The sequence below is a fragment of the Oryza brachyantha genome, chromosome 11, assembly GCF_000231095.2.
Source record: "Oryza brachyantha chromosome 11, ObraRS2, whole genome shotgun sequence".
Taxonomy (NCBI): Eukaryota; Viridiplantae; Streptophyta; class Magnoliopsida; order Poales; family Poaceae; genus Oryza; species Oryza brachyantha.
This window is the reverse complement of record NC_023173.2, coordinates 348093-369608: the sequence shown is the minus strand read 5'-3', so window position 1 is coordinate 369608 and position 21516 is coordinate 348093. Positions and strand designations below refer to the sequence as shown.

Below are 21516 nucleotides of genomic sequence, written 5' to 3'. Positions count from 1 at the left end.
TCGTAATTTCATAACTATGCGACGGCGACCCCAACGGGCGACGAGCCGACTTCGGTGGCGATGGACGCGGCGATGATGCGGCTCGGGAGGCGACGGCAACCCCGGCGGGCGACGAGCCGACTTTGGCGGCGACAGACGCGATTCTGGGAGGCGACGGCGACCCCGGCGGCATCTCGGCGTCTCACTCCTCCCTCTCACTTTTTCTCCCACTTTCTGACCACACTCTGACAAGGCACCGCGTGTCCTCTGCAGTCTGTGTGCATCCTCGCGGAGAGACGGTCTATGAACAGTTGTCATGTGTGCACCGACGTGTGGGCTAGGGCTCCTCGCCACATCGGCGCACTATGCATGGCCTTATGCACCTTCCTTTGTTTTCGAGGAACAAACTTTTGTTCTATGTTTGCGTGTTTCTGGAGATAAGCATGCTACTAGTTAAACAATAGAGCTTAATGTGATAATAAACAAATAGATAGAGCTTAATGTGATAATAAACAAATAGATAGAGCTTAATGTGATAATATCTTATTATCTTGTAAGCCCTTCTTCTCCCCTTTACAAACAGTCTCCCAAGTATCATTCTATCAATTAAGAAGTAGCACTCGTGGAAGCAAGAACAAGGGTAACTTGAAACGCTGGATGGCTGCTCTTCGGAGAGAAATGTTGAATGAAGAACAATGAATGCTGTCTCATTTTGTTTTTTGAGGATTTCATTGATGATCCAACCACAAAACCATGCCTCTGATACTTGTTGCAAAATAATAAAACATAAGTTGAGGTATGAATAGGAAAAATTCAGATGCATGACTGTATAACACAGGCCATGGCACGGCCCGCAGCTTCGGAATCGGAATTGGGATGGATGATGCTGGCAATGGCATGCCAGAAAACCCAACGCCTCCACGCCACCGCCGACTCCTTTCCTTTTGGGCTTCAGTGAAGATGTTTGTCTGACTCTTCACTTATTGTGCGGCCCAAGTTCGGCCTCATAGTTCAGGCTGAGAAAGTTAAGATTGATGACCTCATGGCTGCTCCTCTTAAAGACATCGAAAATTTGAAAAAATAGGAAGCCGATCTGATCAACAGATGCATGCATGAATAAATATTCCTAGCCTTCCCTAAATATAGCAGCTACCTGAAGCCAAAGCTAAAAAAAAAAAAAGAAGAAAAGATGCATCTCATCTTTCTTTCCTAGCTTTCCTTAAATCATGCATCATCTCAGCTGTTCTGCAGAAAAACAACACGCCCTACATGCTTACCAAGGAATATAGCAGCTAGCTGAAGCAAAGTAAATGCAGACATTTGCTAGCTTGCTAGGCTAAAAATGGAAGCAACAACATGTCAGTAAAGACAAGAACAAAAATAAATTAATCCATGACTGATAATGCATGGGAGGATTGATATGTGGTTTGAGAGGAACAAAGATGAGCCAGTTGTTTCTGAATTTAAGCACCTAAATAGAACAAGCACCTTGTTCAACACAGTGACTTAATCATAGTAAGACCAGTTCAAATTACTTAAAAGGTCCAATTTTATACAGGTAAAAACTACTCTGATTTTGAAATTACTCATCTGCTGAAATAAACATCACCGTTGATCACTTACAGGATCATTTAGGCCTGGCATACTAAGAAATAAATGACGTTCCATTATATCTTATACCTTAATATGACACTGCAATCATGGTTTTTTCAACTAAAAAGTGTTCACATATATAACAACCATGCAACACAGCTTCTAGCAGAACACGATACAACCGTCTCATGTAAGCTCCCAGTTTCATTGATCTTTCTTAGACCTGCACAAATATTAAAGCAACATTGAGAATGTAGGGGTACTATGACCAAAAGACATTCTAAAAGCTTATAGAAAAATGTGTCAGCAAGCATACCACCAAAGATTCTGTACTCAAGTGCGCTTAAACACCTTCTGGGACATTGAAGCAGCAGTACAAAGCATCCTTCTGGATTCACTTGATAATGGGGTCCGTCCCATTGAACCAAGATTTCCTATTGATTTGTTTGGGGTACATGGGTGGTATATACTCTTGGTCCCTTCAGCACTTTGCATCCAGCTTGGTCGACATGATAAAATCTTCTTCACATCCAACCGACGGGACAAAACCGATTTCCAGTATGGGAAGAACATATTTCTCACATCTTTTATGCCCAATCTCTTAGGTGGTTGCTTGCCCAGGATCTGTTCATGTCAGAAAATTAGCATCTGTTTATGTCAGAAAATTAGCATCTGAACGATTAAACAAAAATTAGAAAGGCATTCATACTGTAGTAGTGAGTATTCATCCTGCTGTTAACCACCAAGGCAACAATTGATGGTTATGCATTATGTTATCAAATATTTCCATATAGAGTAATTTTTACAGTACTTGAGAAGATATCTAAAGGTACCAAAATTTTAGTGTAAAATTTGGTATCTACTGGTACCAATTTTACACTAAAATTTTAGTACCTCCTTGTATCTTCTCAAGGCATGTAAAATTGATCTTCCATATATAGTTAATAAATTGGGTAGTAAGAATAAATTTGGAGGAACAATGCTGTTTTCATGCTAATTTCATCGGTATGAATTAGACAAAAAATAAATATAATTACATATCTCATTGCCCTTTTACTAACTTCGCATTTATCAGAAGACGACTTCTCCGCTTCAATAGTTTCCCCATAGCCCACTGCAATCAGTAATGAAATTGGTCATGAGTCAACTTGTGAAGTGCAAAGCATAGTCCTGAGGCTGGTGTAAACAGCCAGGTTGCACCCCTTTTGCACTAGATGCAGGTCATAGGCTTTCTGCAATGTTACAAAGTTGTGCATTCACCACAGCAAACGACAATGTAATGGGTGGAAACATAATAAAGTTGCATAGCTAATTTTCCTTTCTAGCTTTATTTTAATAAGAAATAGGATCAACCAAAATGAAACACACCTCTCTGTGAATCTGTCTTACCAATTGGCATTCCCCCATGATGTTGGTAGATTCAAAACACAAAAGATAAATTAACACATCAACTATATGCCCAAAAGCATGAACTGAATATATATATTTAAAGCCAATAGATGTCAAACCATTCAAGTTTTCCAGTGTCAATGCTTTCCCCATAATGAGCAATGCCATTGCTTTTTAGAATTGATAAAACATGTTCAACAATGTCGTCATGTGGCACCTACATTTCACCGATAAAATTGTTAAAATGAATCATTACAAAATGTTCAAGGACATTATTCCAAAGCGTATTCAGATATCTACACTTGCAGGTGGTGGTAGTTGCAAGCCACATAATAACCTTCAATAACATCATCTGTAGTGTTTTAAGTATTACATTTACGCAAATGCTAAGCGGCCAAGAGTATCAAGCCAGTAGTCATTGATTTGGCATGCTGGCAACTTACTTTAGTCAACTAACTCTATTCTTACAATCTTGGATTTATTTCCCATCCTTGCTCACCACAAAAAAGGCAACACCGAAGAGCCCACTAGGTCCTTATGGCATTGTCAATAACATCTCATTGGTCTAGATGAACGAACAACTATGTCCCAACTTATACTTTCTGTTTGGAACCAGTGACACATTACATGACAATAGTACTACAGTATAACAGCAGAAGAAAATTAGAACAAATCTTATACAATATAATCACTCCTTTTTATGTGGATATGTGACTAGTAGTTGATACATTGCGGCAGGTGCTCCAACTTTTTTCATATCACCAGAAAGAAAAAAAAAATCTGACACAGCCACAACTTTCTAAAACATGGGAAATTCGAGCATTCACTGGTACATCAAGATGATGGAAGCAAGCATCACACAAATTTAAAGAGCATGAAATTGGAAAATCAAAACAAGCAGGTATCAGAAAACAATGGGGAAATATTTCATGAATTACCTGTGAGTGAGTTTGAATGTATCCCTCAAGAGCTATACCAGCTTTGTCAACAATACGAACAAGTGCATGTGCTGTAAGAAGGGCTTCCTTCCTGTCTTTGAGTCTCTTAAGTGCCTTGCCATTCTTTCCCTGCTTAACCATAGTTAACCCCTCAAGATGTATGGTGTCAAGAGCATCATCAATGCGGCTTTTAAGAATATCAAAGCCATTCAGAGAGGCCTTGCCACTGGTCTTTTTGAGGCGGCCACGGAGCTGCTTTTAGCAAAATTGCTGCGTGGGCATGCATCTCCTCATGGATGTAACCGCATACCTCATCGACAATGTTGTCTGTATGTTTGGCAATTAATCTAATTGTGTCCAAGAATATTTTCTGCATGAGAGTGGCATGCAGCTGAAATTAGTTAATTATATATTGGTCCTGGATAGCTAGTATTTGAAATAATAAGCTAATTAAATGGTCTGATAATATAGGAGTACGAAAGAAAGAAGATAGTAGTAACCATCTCAGGAAGGCAGAGCAGGAGGATGAGACGGATGATACTGTCCCCACCAGCCCAGTGGTCCTCCAGATACTTGTGCATGGTGGCATTCTCAACAACAACATGAAGAGGGAGGAGGCCCTCGATGACTCTGCTGCCCTTGGTGCGGATGTTGGCGGAGGTGCCATAGCGGAAGAGGAGCTTGACCATGGCCACATTGAAGTTCTCGGCAGCCATGTGGAGGGGCGAGAAGCCAAAGCGGTGGAGGATGTTGGGGTCAGCGTGGCGGCCACGCAATTGAGAGGTGCCCTCCAATGCCACCCTGGCACAACGCAGCGCGTTGAAGGAGGCCATGTTGGTGAGGAGATCAGGGTAAAGGAGATCCCTGATGCGCATGAAACGTGAACATAAATTATAGACTTGGTAGAAGTGCTTGACGTTATCCTTGAGCTATACTGGAAGTAGTTTCGGCTGTGCAACGCATATGAACCCCTCTAACTTTTCCTGCATATATATATTCTCATTCATGGTCATGGATCGAAGAAGAAGAAGAAGTAAATGGATGAATGTGTTGTGTTACGTACATTGAGCTTTTATTGGAAATACGCTCTATGTTCAGGATGCTTTGGCAGGATATTATTGATAGGATCGCTGTGAACGATATCATCAATCCTCTGCTTGAGTGTCCATGACTCGTACTCTTCATCTTCGGCTTCCGCTTCACTGGGGGTACTTCCATGTTCCATCATCATTTAGAGGACCGGAAACCCTAGATCGATCCCCTGCCATGGAGGGAAAGGAAAGGGACTTGAGGCTTGCCGCTGCTGACGGAGAAAGGTAGATCAATCGGTATTCGTGGAGGCGTCGGCGAGGGGAGGGGTGGGGTTGGAAGCATGCAAGATCGTCATTGTTAATTAATGGGCTAAATGGGCCTTTAGCTTATCATGTTGCTAATGAATGAACAAGTCCTTTGCACCTCCCTCAACTGTATATGTCTGCTTTTCTTCTCTCCGCAGAATCATGTACGGAAGCAGTTTTTTAGCACACGGGTGTATATATACCCGTTGCTTGCATGTCATCTAAATAGTCATCAAAAAATATGAACAAATTTGATAAAATAGTTTAATACGAGTTATATCACTCCACCAACATGCAAGTTTAAATTCAACTTCTACAGACTAAAAGACACCAACACAAGATAAAAGAACCCTTAATTACTTAATTCTATTCGAGAATCTCCATCCGAAGTTGGTAAAAAGGTGCATAATCATCGACTCTAGTTTACGACATGCATCATTTATTAGCTTGATATCATCATCATGCCTTTGCAGTTGGGCCCAATCCCGAAGCCAATATGTTGCCCTGAAAAGTACCTGCAAATAAGATTTTGATGGTGTTTTATCAAAAATCATATCATTTCTGCTAAGCCAAAGAGCCCAACATATGGCAGAAGCCCCTACAAGAATAATTTTCTTAACTTTTTTATTGACACCCACCAGTCAATTCCCAAACATATGAGAGATACTTTGTGGTGGGTATAATCCAAATGAGAATTGAATTGATCTACAAAGAAATCTAGAAAAATGATAATCTAGGAAAAGGTGGTAAATTGTTTCTTTTTTCATACAAAAACAACATCTTAAATTACCAATCCAGTTCCTCTTAGCCAAATTGTCTTTTGTTAAAGCAAGTCCTTTAAGAAGATACCACATAAAAATCTTAATCTTAAGGGGCATCTTAAGCTTCCAAATAATCTTATTCCTCTCTATGTACCCATTATTAATTAAGGCTAAATACATTGATCTAACAGAAAAATGACTATTTTGATGAAAGTTCCATCTAAATATGTCATCCTCCTCTGTTAAATTAATATGCAGAATTGAAGCACACAGATTATGCTAGTTGACCAAATTTTGACCAACTAAAGCTCTTCTGAAAGAAACATTAAGTGGAACCGAACTCATAACACTTGCAATTGATGAGTTTTTCCTTCTCACTATAGAATACAATGACGGATATTTGTCCTTTAAAGAAGAATTTCCTAACCACTTATCCTCCCAGAATCTAACTTGCTCACCATTATTAATTAACCACGAACCCATATTTAGAAAGGAATTCTTAACCTTCATTAGGCGAGACCAAAAATGTGAATCCCCTTGTTTTCTCTCGACCTGGGTTATTGATTTACAACTAAGATATTTCCTCTTCAACATATCTTGCCACATGCCTTGTTCATTTATTAATTTGAACAACCATTTGCTTAATAAACATTGGTTTTGGATTTCTAAATTATGAACACCAAGTCCACCCTGATCTTTTGGTTGACATATAATGTCCCATCTTGTCAGCCTATATTTCTTTTTATGTTCATCACCTTGCCAAAAGAAACGAGATCTATAATAATCAATTTTCTAAAGAACCCCTTTAGGAATCTCAAAAAAAGATATCATAAACATAACCAAGCTTGACAACACAGAATTAATCAAAACCAATCTCCCTCCAAGAGACATGTGTTTACCTTTCCAACTACTAAGTTTTCTATAATGCATAGGGATACCCAAGTATCTAACTGGAAATTGTCCTATTTTACATCCAAAAATATTTGAATATTGCTCATAACATTCTTTTGCCTGACCAAAGCAAAATAATTCACTCTTGTGAAAATGTATCTTAAGTTCAGATAATTTTTCAAACACGGTTAATAACAACTTTATATTCTTTGCTTTATCTAAATCATAGTCAAGAAAAATAATAGTATCATCAGCATATTGTAAAATAGATAAACCATCATCCACCAAATGTGGAATAGCTCCAGAAATCTGACCATCAACTTTTGCTCTCTTAATTAATATAGCTAGCATATCAACAACTATATTAAAAAGAATGGGAGATAACGGGCCCCTTGCCTTAAACCCTTATAAGTTTGAAAATTTGCCCCCACTTGATCATTTACTTTAATACCGACATGTCCCCCTTGAATGAAAGAGGAAATCCAATCACACCATTTTCGCGAAAAACCTTTCATTCTCAAAGTTTGTTGGACAAAAGACCACTTAATTTTATCATAGGCTTTCTCAAAATCGATCTTAAAAATTACTCCATTCATTTTTTTCCGATGTAATTTATGAATTGTTTCATGGAGGATAACAACCGCTTCCATAATATTTCTCCTAGGTATAAAAGCTGTTTGTGTAGGACTGATAACTTTCTGAGCTACTACAGCAATTCTATTTGTAGCAACTTTAGTAAATATTTTAAAACTGACATTAAGTAAGCAGATAGGCCTATATTGTTGAATCTTAGTAGCCTCCCTGCACTTAGGTAATAAAATGATAGTACCAAAGTTGAGCGAATAGAGATTTAGGCTTCCACTGTGAAAATCCTTGAATAAGTCTATCAAATCAGATTTAATAACATTCCAGAACACTTGATAGAACTCAGCAGGAAAGCCATCTGGACCTGGGGCTTTATTGTGTTCCATTTGAAAAATTGCATCTTTAATTTCCTTTTCCGTAAATTCATCTACTACAGCATTATTTTCTAATTGAGACACTTGGGGGATATCACTTATCTGACTTTCATCTAAAGTTAAAGACGAACCTTCAGGAGGACCAAAAAGACCTTTATAATAAGTGGTAATATGCGCCTTTAAATCCGCATCACCATTTATAACCCAATCGCCATCCTGTAATTGATAAATTCTTGTTTTTCTGTGTTTTCTATTTGCTACCAAATGAAAATATTTGGTATTTGAGTCACCTTCCAAAATATCTTTAGTCTTAGCACGTTGATACCATTTAATTTCCTCATCTCTTAGCAAGCATGCTAGTCTATTTCTTAGATATTGTCTAGTATCAAGCTCTTCCTGATTCAATAAAATTGTTTCAGCTTTTTTATCAAGTAAATCAAGGTTATCTAGTAGTGCCTTCTTCTCTTTTTTATAAGTACCGCTAGTTTGTTTAGCCCATCCTCTTAAATGTTGCCGTAATCTCCGAATCTTTGTTTGCCATCGCTCTAATGGAGTATTTCCTTCATTCACACTAGACCAAATTCCCTTAACCATGTCCACAAAGCCACTACGAAGCAGCCAACCTAACTCAAATTTGAAGTATTGTTGACTATTACACACCGAGGACGAATTTGTGTTTAAAAGTAAAGGCGTATGATCCGAAATATCTCTATTTAGAGCAAACACCGAGGATAGAGGGAATTTCTGTTCCCACTCTGTCGACATTAGTACTCTATCTAATTTTTCATAAGTTGGAATTGTTAAATTATTTGCCCAAGTATATTTCCTTCCAGACATTGAAAGTTCTCTAAGACTCAGACCATCTATGATTGCATTAAAAAGAAAAGGCCATCTATCATCATAACTGTCATTATTCTTTTCATCAGGACTGCGTAAAATATTAAAGTCTCCACCAATAATAATTGGCAAGGTTTCATGACTGCACATATGAACTAATTCAGCTAGAAATTGTTCCTTAAAATCATTTTGCGCCGGTCCATACACCAATGGTCAGTGATCAGTTTTCTATGTGTGTCCATCTCCATGCATGGTTTCGTATCAGTAGAATTGTCTTGAGGTTTTCTTCTCTAGCATGGATGGTAAGAAATTGGTGAAGAAATTTTAAGAGAGTTTTAATTTGCTAAGTTAGCTTTTGAATAAAGTGTCGATTAATACCATTTATGCGACACGAATTTTCCCATACGAAAAGTAAACTTCTCCTGCGTTACTCTTGGTTTCTGCATTAACAAATTTTCCAATGTTATTCAAACTATTATTACCATTATCGTAATGAATCCTCAAAACATTATTTTTCTCCCAGAACTGGCTAACTCTGCCAACTTGCCCGGCATGTGACGTGTAGTTATGTACTTGTGTTAACCATACTCTAATAGAGCGAAATCGATGCACCTTGATGCCATATTCATAATTAGCAGTGCAAAATGACTTGTCGATTCATGAAGGCAAAATAATGGGGTGTTTTTTTAACAATAATTAGTATGCTCTGTTCGTCCGTGACTCCTGATGCTCCTGTTTTATCACTTGAATTAAGTGTTATAACAGCTCAGGACTGACAGCTTAATACAAAAAGATTTAACATCTGTAGCTTCCTAGCATGTAGTTTATCCATCCTCTTTTGGGCATTTAACAGTTCCTTTTGGTGAGTGTGTGATGCAGATAAAAAAATGTACTTCATTGGCAAAACATATATTGTATTTTGATTGTCAAAAAAAAATTATCAAAATCCAATGATCGAATCAGTCGTACCTCCCCTTTCTTTCCACGCCAACGCAAAGTAATCGCGCATCTCCTACCCACTCAGGCCATTTTCTTCCAGTCTTGCACGCACCCAGTGACACTTCTTCGTCCCCCCATCTTCTTGTCTCTCCAAGCTTCATTCCACCTCAATCACGACATTGTGCCCCGTCTAGTCATCGTCGCTTGCTTGCCTATGAAACCAGTGCCATGATGGCGGGGAACAGAACCAGAGGTGCACCTAGGAGGGAATAGAGGTGCATCGCTACTAGCATGGTGCCATGTCCCTGCATCCATCATAACACGAGACATTAGTCATATGAAATACCCAGATGTGGGGTATCCGGTGTACTCTACGTATCTGTATAGGAATGATGGTTCTGAATTATAAAGAAAGTTGTAAATATAGATATCAGACTATATAACCAACTAGGTATATGGCAAGGATTAGGACTCTGATTCCTAGTTTGCATAACTAGTTGAATATGAGTCGGTTTAGGCTTAGTTTTATCAGATTACGTCTCTATCTCTTGTAACTATGTCCCCGATATATAAGAGAAGGCATGGGTCCCTCAAGGTACACAGTCTAACAGATCATTACTAAGTCTGTCCTAGGATTTTAGATAATCAATCTACATCCAAGCAGTAGTATGGTAATATCTCATCCTGAGAACTCAAACTTGGGTAACCACTTGTCTTCTGCACACCATCATACTTTTGGTCTCATGCGTCATCTCCATATTTATTGCCAATACAAAATATTGACAATTGGTGCACCAGGTAGGGGCAGCGTTGGGATCAATCTTGATGAGCACGATGGCCACATCTCTAGCATTGTTGGCACCTCTTTGTCTTCCATAGAAGGTCATAGGTTCGTCATCAACTTCTTCGCCTCCATGTGGTGATCTCATCAACACCACAACCGCGTCGATCATTGTCGTCGAGTAGTGACCTCATCACCACGCTGGCCACATCCATCACTATCGCCGCCAAGATCATTGCCGCCGAGTGGTCATCTCACCACGTCGGTCATCTCCATCGACACCCGTTGAGTGGTGATCTCATCACCACGCCGGTCACATTCTCCTTCACCACCAAGATTGTCGTCCTCAAGCGGCGATCTCATCATCATGCCAACCACATCAATCATTGTCGTCGATTGGTGACCTCATCACCACGCTGGCCACATCCATCATCGCCGCTAGGTGGTGATCTCGCCTTCGCCGCCAAGATCATTGTCACCGAGTGTTGATTTACTCACCACGTCGGCCATATCCATCGTCGTCCGTCGGGTGGTGAACTCATCACCATGCCTACCGTATTCTCCAAGATTGTTGTCTGCATCCTCTGTCGTCGTAGAGGGGTGATCTTGTCACCACGCCAACCACATCCTCTATCGCCGCCCAATGGTGATCCCATAACCACACCAACCACGTCTACCTTCGTCACTAAGATTATCATTGTCGAGTGGTGACTGCATCACCAAGCCGACCACGTCTAGCTTTGTCGTCGAAATTATCATCGTCGGGTGGCGATCTCCTCACCACGGCTAGCTACAACCATCATCGCCATTGGCTTGTGATCTTTTCACTACGTCAGCTGCATCCGTCACCGCTATCAAGTGGTGAACTCGTCCTCACACATAAAAGAATTCACCATTGCTGAGTGGCGACCTCATCAACACGGCCTTAGCTGCCAACAAGTGATGATTTTGTCCTAGTCACGTCTTTCATCATCGTTGAGTGGGTATGATGTCCCTACGTCAGCCACCTTCATCGTCGCTGAGGGTCTATCTTGTCGCCATGTAAGCCGTATCCGTTACTGGACTTCTACTATCGTACAGATAGTTGCCTTCGTTGTTGTCAAGTGGGCTTTCACCGCCGCGGTTGGACTTTCACCATCCCACAGTCCTGCTATCGTTCAACATCCATAGTCGCAGTCAACCGCCTTCACCACCGGCAAGCAGAAATCTCATCACCATGTTGGTGACTTCATTACCATGCCGACCGCATTCACCGTCGCCATTAAACTTCATCGTCATCCCATCGGCCACCTTCATCGCCACCGAGCAGTGACTTCATTGCGACGCTGGCCGTACTCTTCATCCCCAGGTGGCAACCTTGTCACCATGATGTATTCGCCGCTGAGTGGTGACCTGCCATGTCGGCCCCATCCATCGTTGAGTGTTGGCCTCCCAGACAAGCCAGCTTCCATTACTAAGTGGGAACATCGTCCCCAACTGGTCACTTTCACTGTCATCGAGTGCTAATCTCGTCCCCATGCCGACCATTGGTGTGATTGCCGGGATGGTCGCTTCCTTATGCTAATTGTTTTGTACTGAAGCATCTTTCACTGTCATCGAGTACTTATCCACGGAGGCCGGTTCATTCGTCCTATTCTGATTTAGGACCAAGAGCATCGGCCATCGACGTCACCATCGCGTGGTGACCTCGTGCGCACATTGGTCGTTGTCGTCGCCGCCAAGTGGTGGCTTAGGGAATATCAAAAAGCTAAGTCTTTTTTTTTGTTCTTACCCGAGTAATATTTTATTTTTCCTCTGCCTCACTGCCTCAACTGATTCTCCATTAAGTAGTGTGTCGGAGGCTGCACCTGCTATATCATGCTTTTTGCAAATATTTTTGACTTTTTACATTGGTAACTTGCAAACTATCTGAGTGGAACAAACTCCGACTGTGAAACTTAGCTCCACATGGAGTGTATAAACATAGGATTAACCACTTGAAAAACTACTGGTTAGACACATGAGAAGTTGAATTTTTCTTATCTTGATTGCTTGCAAATACATCCGAGTAGAAATGGTATCGAGTCATGAAACTCTATTCACTGGCTCAACCTGAGTGCTACGCTATGCTCTGCGTTGGTCCATGGCACTTGGGGGCTTGCTAGGATGAGTGTATAACACAAAGTGCTAAGTACTACTCAGAGGAAATCAAAAGCATAGAGATAAGTTGGTTTTTGCTTTTAATGATTGCAAAAGTACTTGAGTAACATATATTCTAATTCGTGAAGCTCAACTCCATGTCAAACGAGTGTTTAAACACAACGAATCTACTATTTGAGGAAATTAAAATCAAAAAGAGGAGAAATACACTTGTATAGCCTACAACATACTAGGATTTTTTTAAGTCTTTGTCAGTTTGGTTATGAGTTTTTGAGAGGGAACGGTACCAAATTGTGAGGCCCTATTTACCGTATCAAACCGGGCAATACGTTACGCTCCGTGCTGGCTAAATTACTAAGGAGTTGTCGGGATGGATGTATAACACGAGGTGCTAAATAATAATCAAGGCTTAATAGTTGAGCAATGACAAAAGACATAAAATTGCTTAACTAGCTTAATAAGTTATATTACCTAGATTTTTCCCAATCAAATATATTTTGCATTAGATACTATTTATCCTTTGTGTTTAGCACCATTGAGTAACCGGGATTCAACACCATGAGCTTATCTCCTCCATGTAAAGTTGGAAGCAGCCAGTATATTCCACGGAAACTCCATGGGCTTAAAAATGCACCTACTGGTGTGGTCCACTTTGACTAAATGTAAATGTGTCCCTTTGGGTTGAGCGAGTCGTTGCTTTTGCATGGTGATGGTGCAGTTTATACCATGTCTAAGGGAACATTGAGACTTTTATGGTTAGTCTAATGGTGACATAAAGCTCGTGATTTCTCAAAATTAGGATACCAACGGCATGGCCCTCAAAATGGGTCGGTGGCTCCGAAAATATAGGTGCTAGTTCGACATATCCTAGGCACTTAAAATGTTGTTAAGCATGTGCCCGAAGCAGTGATTCCAGATTACTTTGGATTCGATTACTCATTCTTCTACTAATTGTGCTTTAAAGAAACATTATCTACTCTTGGGCAGAACATTTTTCATGTGTTCGAGATATTATAGCATTTTCATCTCCAAGCCAATTGAGTTCAAATCGCTCAAGAGAGAGCAACCCAAGCTAGCACCACTTGGGTTTGTACGTGCTTGGGTCTTTTAATAAAGTTTGTTGCTTAAAAGTTTATTTTCATTCTTGAGATGACTGGTCTATGTAGTGCACCAGCTTCAGCGTGTCGACGAGCTCGTGTCCCGCTGAGTCAGTGTCACTGTTGCGCATCAACTCGAGGTAAAAAACCTCGCTGGTCCACTCCTCCTTGACAATTGATGCCACTGACTGAGGTAGGTTCATGTTGTTGTTATAATATCATTAGAGAATAATATGTGATACAAATAATCATATAAACTTAATATTTGCAGATAAATAAGGGAGTGACATTTGTTATAAATATGATGATTATACTATATTATAAACATTTGTTATAAATCTAATGATTATAACAAATTATAAATAGTCTTCAAGTGATCACATATCTTTAACTTTATACATATATAGAAAAATATGTCAACATTGTTGGAGAGCTCTAGAAATAGTAAATATTTATGGTAACTAATAAATACATCATGAAGACAGATTTTATTATGTATTTAATAAAACTAATGTGATATGGTAGATGTTAGTGTTTTTAGTAAATTTTGTTAAACTTAGTAAAGTTTAATTTAGGAAAAATGTAAGTGATTTATAATATAAAATGGAGAGAATAAATAATAAAAAAATATGTTTAAATTTCAATTTCTATTTATAAGTAAAACAATAGATAAATGAAATATTGAAATAATTTTATTATACTAATAATAACATTATATTTTTTATTAAACAACTAATTTTCAAACTACTAATTATAAAATTCTAGATCACCCACCGATACTCATATGATTGGATTTGGCCATTGCGTCGGTGTGCTTACAATGTTTACAAAGTAAAATGTGATGCCTCTTATTACCGATAAGATGAGAAACCTAATGCTAAAAAAAACTATAATAAATCATTACTATTAGAATAATATTTTTTAATTATAGACGATATTTAAACAATATCTATCTCGTCATCTTCTTATTGGTACTTCTCTCTTTCTTCCCCTCACTGCTTCTGTCTCCTAGATTTGTTTACATGGTCGTCGCCGAGACAGAGAGAAGTGAAGCTGATGGCAGCAACGATTCTAGCGGGAACACGCTGCCAAACACTGAGTTATTTTTTGTCAACAATATTGCATTGAACACTTATTTCTTATATTATTAAACATCGAATGTCATGAAGATATAATAAGCTGTGATGATTTGTTTCTCAATGTTAAGTGTGTTTCAGATATAACGGTTATTTCCATACTGACAGTCATGTTGCTCAGCCGACTGAGACTCAGACGTGCAAACATACTCTCAAGCATTTGTTCGAGATCTCGGTATAGTATAAGTCCTGATGCAAGTTGGCGATAATGATAACTACACGTCACTCGGTGTTAATTCAGAACATCTGAATAAGTTACCACCATGGATAAAGAACCGTCCAGTTCATCAAATGCATGATATCATGAAGCAAGTGAAAAATGATTCTGCTGAATTCAAAAAGGTTTCTTCAGAAAGTGTGCTCAAGAAAACATTTGAAGAAGAGATAAATCCTTTTTTCTCTCAATTTGCCTTTTGTTTAACTGAAACCATAGGGAGTTACTTTGTTAAAGAGCTCTATTTTATGTATTATGACATTTTTAAAAGACCTCCACTTTCTGTCACATCAAGAAGTTTGATGAAGTTGCTTATCAAGCAAAGTCGCAAACGCTGGATACCGATACTCGAATCCTTGAATACTGAGGGGATTGTTGTATTACTGGACTGGATCAATGAGTTGCCACCAATGGAACTTCTATTCTTTAACCTTGGTTTGTTGTTGATACCACACTCCAAAACATTGCATGATTCTACTGTTTGCAAAGCAGAATGTGATGCCTGTTATTATCGTCTAGATGACATACCTGATGCTGAGAAAAAGGACTATGTCAAATTATTATTGTCAGAACAGATGATTTCAAATGTAGACGGTATTGCCATGGTAGCATCAGTAATTTGGAAATATGGATGGCCATTAGAATACCAAATCATCATAGATTTACCATGCAACAGCTCTGAACAAGGCACTGCACTATTTTGTTCTCTTGTTCGAGGGAGAGATCTTGACATTGACAAGCTTAATGTGGTCACTGATAATGAAGAAAACTATACCATCATGATTGGGAAAAGAAATATTTATCAAAGCAAAAGTTTGGAAACCTGCATGTCATTTCTGTAGCAATTGTAGGTGGGTGCCTAGAGAGATGATCAGTCATGTGAACGACATTGCCAAGCGTGCATTTCTATTTGAATTTGATACATTGTATGTGGAACAACAAATATGGAAGCGGAAATCACCTCACTTTTAGGGCATGCACTTTCTGCGCATCAGTCAGTCCTGAGATAAGACACGACGCCGACTGGGTAATACTTCACATCAATCCATGCATCTTGGAATTAATTTGAGAAGATTATGTGGTTTTTAGCTTAATGTGTTTCTTGTTAATGTGTACACCTTTGTCCCATAATATAAGTGATTTTGAATATGCACATGCATTACCAAAATCACTTTTATTTTGGAACTTCAGCGTCGACATGGTCAAGCTCCTCTTCCGGTACGATGCGTCGGCGAATATCTGCACCATTGAGTTGTACTAAGGGGTTAGACTAGAAAGCATACTTTATGTGATTCCTCCGCTCCACATTATCCTCTCCTACCTACCTTTCTCACACCCATCAAAGAGATGCTCGCTTGTCAAGCTACGTGCTTTCTTTCCTTTCAAAACTCTATGTATTCATTTGCTTTCATAGATCTTCCGACCATAGGTTTATTGAATAAAACAACATTATTTTTTATCCCGGAGCTGCTTTTATTTTCTCTACGAAGAGAGTGGCTAGCTAGCTTCTTTGTGAACTTCGAGTGACGGTAAGGTCACCTCCAACAATAGAGATAGCATACTATCTCTAAGTATTCTAAAAGACAACTTCTTTAATGGTCTAGCTCTTAGTAAATAGCTCATAATGCAAATGACCCTACAATTCATTTACAGTTGATATTAAAATATGTGCAAGAGACTCTTGATTAAGAAATAGCTTTTATCTCTCTTTAATAAAAAAAATTATATAGTATATTTTATAGGTAACTTATAGATATCTATTGAAGGTGGTTTAACTACTCTTATTGACCGTTACTCACACAAGAGGCATGAAAACTTTTTACTCAAAATTGATAAGCGATTATTAAACCCTTTGTTGTAACCTTCTCTTGCACCCTTAGGTTCTTTTTCCAATAATGCTAAAAACCAGCGGAATTCATCTCTTCTTGTTGTTTGGTTAAGGAATCCAGTAAGACAATGTGGTATTTCTATTGATATTCTGATAGAGCGATTCAGTTCTGTTGCAAATAATATTACTTATTTGCCTATACAAGGAAAGAAGGCTGCAAAAACAACATAGACGAATAATGTCTACCACTTACTAATACTGCTACTACTAAGCTTTCAAATAAATCAAAGAATTCATAAAATGAAACGTAGGAGTATCTCTGTTTCCTCTGTTCTCTAGCTGCTCTGTTTCTAGTGTTCTCAAGCTTTGATTTCTTCTTCGAATTCTGCTCAAGAACCCAGCAGCTGCTTACTACTCATTGCCTACAGCCACATGGCCCGCGCCACCTTCCTCGCTAGGCCCGGCGCCGCCCTCCGCCCCCGGCCTGATCTGCTCGAGCTGCCGGAGCACCTCCCGTGCATCAGGTCTCACCGTCGGTGACTGGTCGACGCAGTGCAGCGCCAGCTTCAGCGTGTCCACGAGCTCATCTCCCGCTGGGCCGGTGTCGCCGTCGCGCATCAGCTCGAGGTCGAACACCTCGCTGGTCCACTCCTCCTTGACAATGGACGCCACCCACTGAGGCAGGTCCATGCCGTTGGTGGCTTCGGCGGGGGACTTGCCGGTGAGGAGCTCGAGGATGATGACGCCGAGGCTGTACACGTCGGTCTTGGCGCTGGCCTTCTTGAGCTTGGACAGCTCGGGGGCGCGGTAGCCGAGGGCGCCGGCGGCGGCGAGGACGTTGGAGTTGGCGGCAGCCGTCATGAGGCGAGACAGGCCGAAGTCGGCGATCCTGGGATTGGTGTGGTCGTCGAGGAGGACGTTGCTGGCGTTGAGGTTGCCGTGGACGATGGTCATGTCGTCGTGGAGGAAGGCCAGGCCACGGGCTGTGCCCTTGGCGATTGTCATCCTAGTCTCCCAGTCGATCGGAGTGTTTGGCGCGCGAGCTGCAACATCATTTATGCCATCACAAAATGTTATTTTGTCACTATCAGGTATGCAGATTTTCAGCTCACGAAGATGTAACCCAAGAATTGCAGTGTGAGTGTTGAGCAAATTTGTTAGTAATGCAGAGCTAGAAAAGCTTGATAGTGTTACTACAGAACTGCTGTTGAAAAAGAAGCATGCCATTTAGTGAACTGAACGAAATGTTAGTTTGTTTTAGTTAACTGGCACTCTTTTACTGAACTTTGTTTGACAATGAAGACATGAAATGCTCAATCTCTAAATTGGCAAGGGATGTTCATTCTTATGGTTAAATCAAATGCACAACTGTGCAAAATTTTCAGTATACACCAAATCTACTTGATGAAAGAGCTAAATCAATATTAGAATTGTCAGAATCTGCAAGTATTCAGGCTAATCCTTCAGTGAAATATTCAGAGCAAGTTTCAGTTGAAAGCAGAATGTTGTAAGCACAATGCCAAGCAGAAGCAAGCTGAAGATGCATTAATTAGTATGATGCAAATTAATAGTGTAAGTAGCAGCTGAGTTACTGACCATGGAGGAACTGGGAGAGGCTGCCATTGGGCATGAAATCGAGCACAAGAAGCTTCTCGCCCTTGGGGCCGAGGTAGTAGGCTCTGAGCGGCAGCAGGTTGGGGTGGCGGATCTTGCCGAGCACCGCCGCCTCGGCCTCGAAGTCCTTGTGGCCCTTGGTGATCTTCTCCCTCAGCCGCTTCACCGCCACCAGGCTCCCGTCCTCCAGCGTCGCCTTGTACACCGTCCCGTACGTGCTCTTCCCCATTATCTCCGCCGTCGCGCACAGCAGGTCGTCCGCCGTGAACGCCATCGGCCCGTCGAAGTGCACCAGCTTCCCTCCCACCTCGCCTCCGGACTCCACCTCCGCCGCCCCCGACCCTGGCTTCTCGCCTCGCCCGCCCGTCGCCGCTCCGGCACCACCTGCTGCCTTGCTCGCCATCTGCTTCCCGCCGCTCCGTGATCCGGACCCCTTCTTCGTCAAGAAGCAGAGCAGCAGGCAGCAGAGAGCCAGCAAGACAAGGATGCCGACGACGATTCCGGCGATGATCAGCGCGAGCTCCTTGGTGGTGAACTTCCGGTGGCGCCCCGAGGCCTCCACCTGCGTTGGTGATGCCGGTGCGGACGGCGCCGGAGACGGAGACGCCGGGCAGGGCACCGAAGCAGAGTAGCCGCAGAGCTGTATGTTTCCGGCGAAGGCGGAAGGCCCAAACTTTTGCGCGAGCGAGGCCGGCACTTCGCCGGAGAGGTTGTTGTTGGAGACATCGAAGGCTTGGAGAGTGGAGGTGAGGTTGGACAGGCTCGCCGGGATCACGCCAGAGAGGGCGTTGCCGGAGAGGTCGAGCGTCTTGAGGTCGGGCAGTGACCCAACCTTCTCAGGGATGGTGCCGTTGAGCCTGTTGCCGGCGAGGTCGACCACCTGCAGCTTCTGTAGTCCGGCGAGCGACTCCGGTATGGGGCCGTCGAGCGAGTTGTGCGAGAGGTCGAGGACGGTGAGGTGGTAGCTCCCGGTGATGGCTTCCTTAAGCGAGGACGAGGAGGGCGCCCTGGAGCCAGCGAAGGCGTCGGGGATGTGTCCGGACAGCTTGTTGTGGGAGAGTGCGAGGAAGACAAGCGACGGCGAACCCGCGACCTCGGGTGGGATGTCGCCAGAGATGGAGTTGTGGCTGAGGTTGAGGCGCATGAGCTTGGTGGAGTTGGCGAGGGAGGAGGGGATGGCGCCGGTGAGGAGGTTGTTGCTGGCGTCGAAGGCCTGGAGCGCGACGCAGTTGCCTATGGAGGGCGGAACGGCGCCGGAGAAGCGGTTGTTGAAGAGGTAGACGCCGCGGAGGTCGGGGAGGAAGCCGAGGGAGGTGGGGATGGGGCCGGCGATGGCGTTGTCGTGGAGGCTGAGTCGCCTTAGCTGGGTGAGCTGGCCGATGCGTTCGGAGAGCGTGCCGGCGAGGCCGCGCCAGGGGAGGGTGATGGCGACGACCTTGCCCTGGACGCACTTGACGCCGGCCCATGCGCCGGAGCAGGCGCCGAGGCCGGTGTCGTTCCAGGAGCGGAGGAAGCCGTAGGGGTCGGAGAGGTCGTGCTTGATGGCCTGGAGGCCCTGGTAGTCGGCCTGGCTGATGACGACGCCGTCGCCCGCGGCGTGGACGTGGTGGCGGTGGGGCGCCGCAGCGGCAAGCGAGGGGAGGAGGAGTAGGAAGCAATGCAGGAGGCGGATGAGCATGGCGGCAGGAGGAGAAGGGGGAGCATGTGGTCCTTGCATTCGATTGGAGTAGCGAAGGGAGGAAGCGCGCGCCGGCTGATCGGAGAAGACGGAGGGAAGTCTAGAGGAAGGAAGGATATCCTTAGCAGAGGCAGAGCAGAGGAGGCAACGGCTAGTGACACGGGACTGGACTGACCGCCATGAAGAAATTATGCGATGGCGTGGGCCCCACCACTATCTCAACGGCTACTTCTTTTTTTTTTCCCTCGTGTTTTGTTGTTTTTCAGGAAGGAGGGAGAGAAGCCAAAGCAACGGGCGGGATGTACTGTCTGGCCTTAATCAGGTAGATTATTTAGAGCAGGTCTGCTTGTGTTGGGCCTACTACTCCGACCTTAGGGCCCACTAAAATAAGCTTCCACAACATAAAACTCATCTGGAATTTCGATTTGCTCCTGTTATGTACGACCGTTTAGACTGACGTGCACAAAATAAAATGGGAGAATCATGTCGAATGTTGATTATTACATGGTCTTATTGCTTGATTCTTCGTTTTATATTATAAGACTTTATCAATTTATCTATATTTATATATCAATGTATATATTTTGTATACGTGTCTAAATTTATTAACATATAATTAAATCTGGATAAAATTAGAAAGTCTTGTAGCGTGAAACATGTGGAATATATTGCTTTTGGGATTACCAAATGACAAATCAACGGATGACAAAGGTGATCAGGATCAACCACATATAAGTTATGCCACATGGTTTTTTGATAGTGCAGTGGCAGTGAAATCCAGCATCAAAGACAAGAGTGGCTGCGCTGGAGAAATCCACCAAACTTGGTGAAAAAAGACAACAACATTGCTACAGAGCAGTGTCAGGACCCGAGTGATTCAGTCCGAATTGCAAAAAAATTGAACTTTGGCTAATTAGCTACCCAAATGGGACATGAATTGATAAATTGCGGGAAAACAAAGGAATAGTAGAAAAGCAAGTGTGTCACAGGAAGAGTAACAAAATAGATGACGACAACTGAGTGGCTACTATTGTGTGTCTTGGCTGCTTCAGGACCATTGGATCTTCATTACTCTTCCTGGAAGCAATATCGTGTAATCTGCACCGTCTGATAATTGTTGTAGCTTCTTTCATCTTCAGATCAATATATTCAGGTTGTGACAGAGGGAGGAATGACCAGCAATTGCGGTTAAGGGAGACAGACTTGAGCATGGCTGAACGACGCTAGTTCGAGGGGTGATAGGCGGTGGCAGGATAAAGAACACTACCAACCATGATGGGCAATTGGGCCGAGGAAGTTTTAAGTCTCCACTACTGGCTCTAGGCTCATGGAGCGCACTCTAAAACAAGAGAGACTATTGTAGGTTTTATGTGAAGAGGAGTTGAAGCTTCATATATAGAAGTTAA

The 21516-nt window shown here is 42.1% G+C and overlaps 1 protein-coding gene and 1 pseudogene across 1 annotated transcript; both read right to left on the bottom strand.

Annotated features, from left to right (window-relative positions):
* Nucleotides 1-1578: 1578 nt before the first annotated feature.
* LOC102709320 lies at nt 1579-5129 on the bottom strand (annotated as a pseudogene).
* An 11683-nt stretch (nt 5130-16812) lies between these two features.
* On the bottom strand, nt 16813-20245 carry LOC121055720 (probable leucine-rich repeat receptor-like protein kinase IMK3). The gene is made up of 2 exons (XM_040528702.1): nt 18415-20245; nt 16813-17861 (listed from the first exon to the last, which is right to left on the bottom strand). Exons 1-2 carry the CDS (start codon nt 20147-20149, stop codon nt 17230-17232), a joined length of 2367 nt encoding a protein of 788 aa, XP_040384636.1. The 5' UTR covers nt 20150-20245; the 3' UTR covers nt 16813-17229.
* Between the last annotated feature and the right edge of the window lie 1271 nt (nt 20246-21516).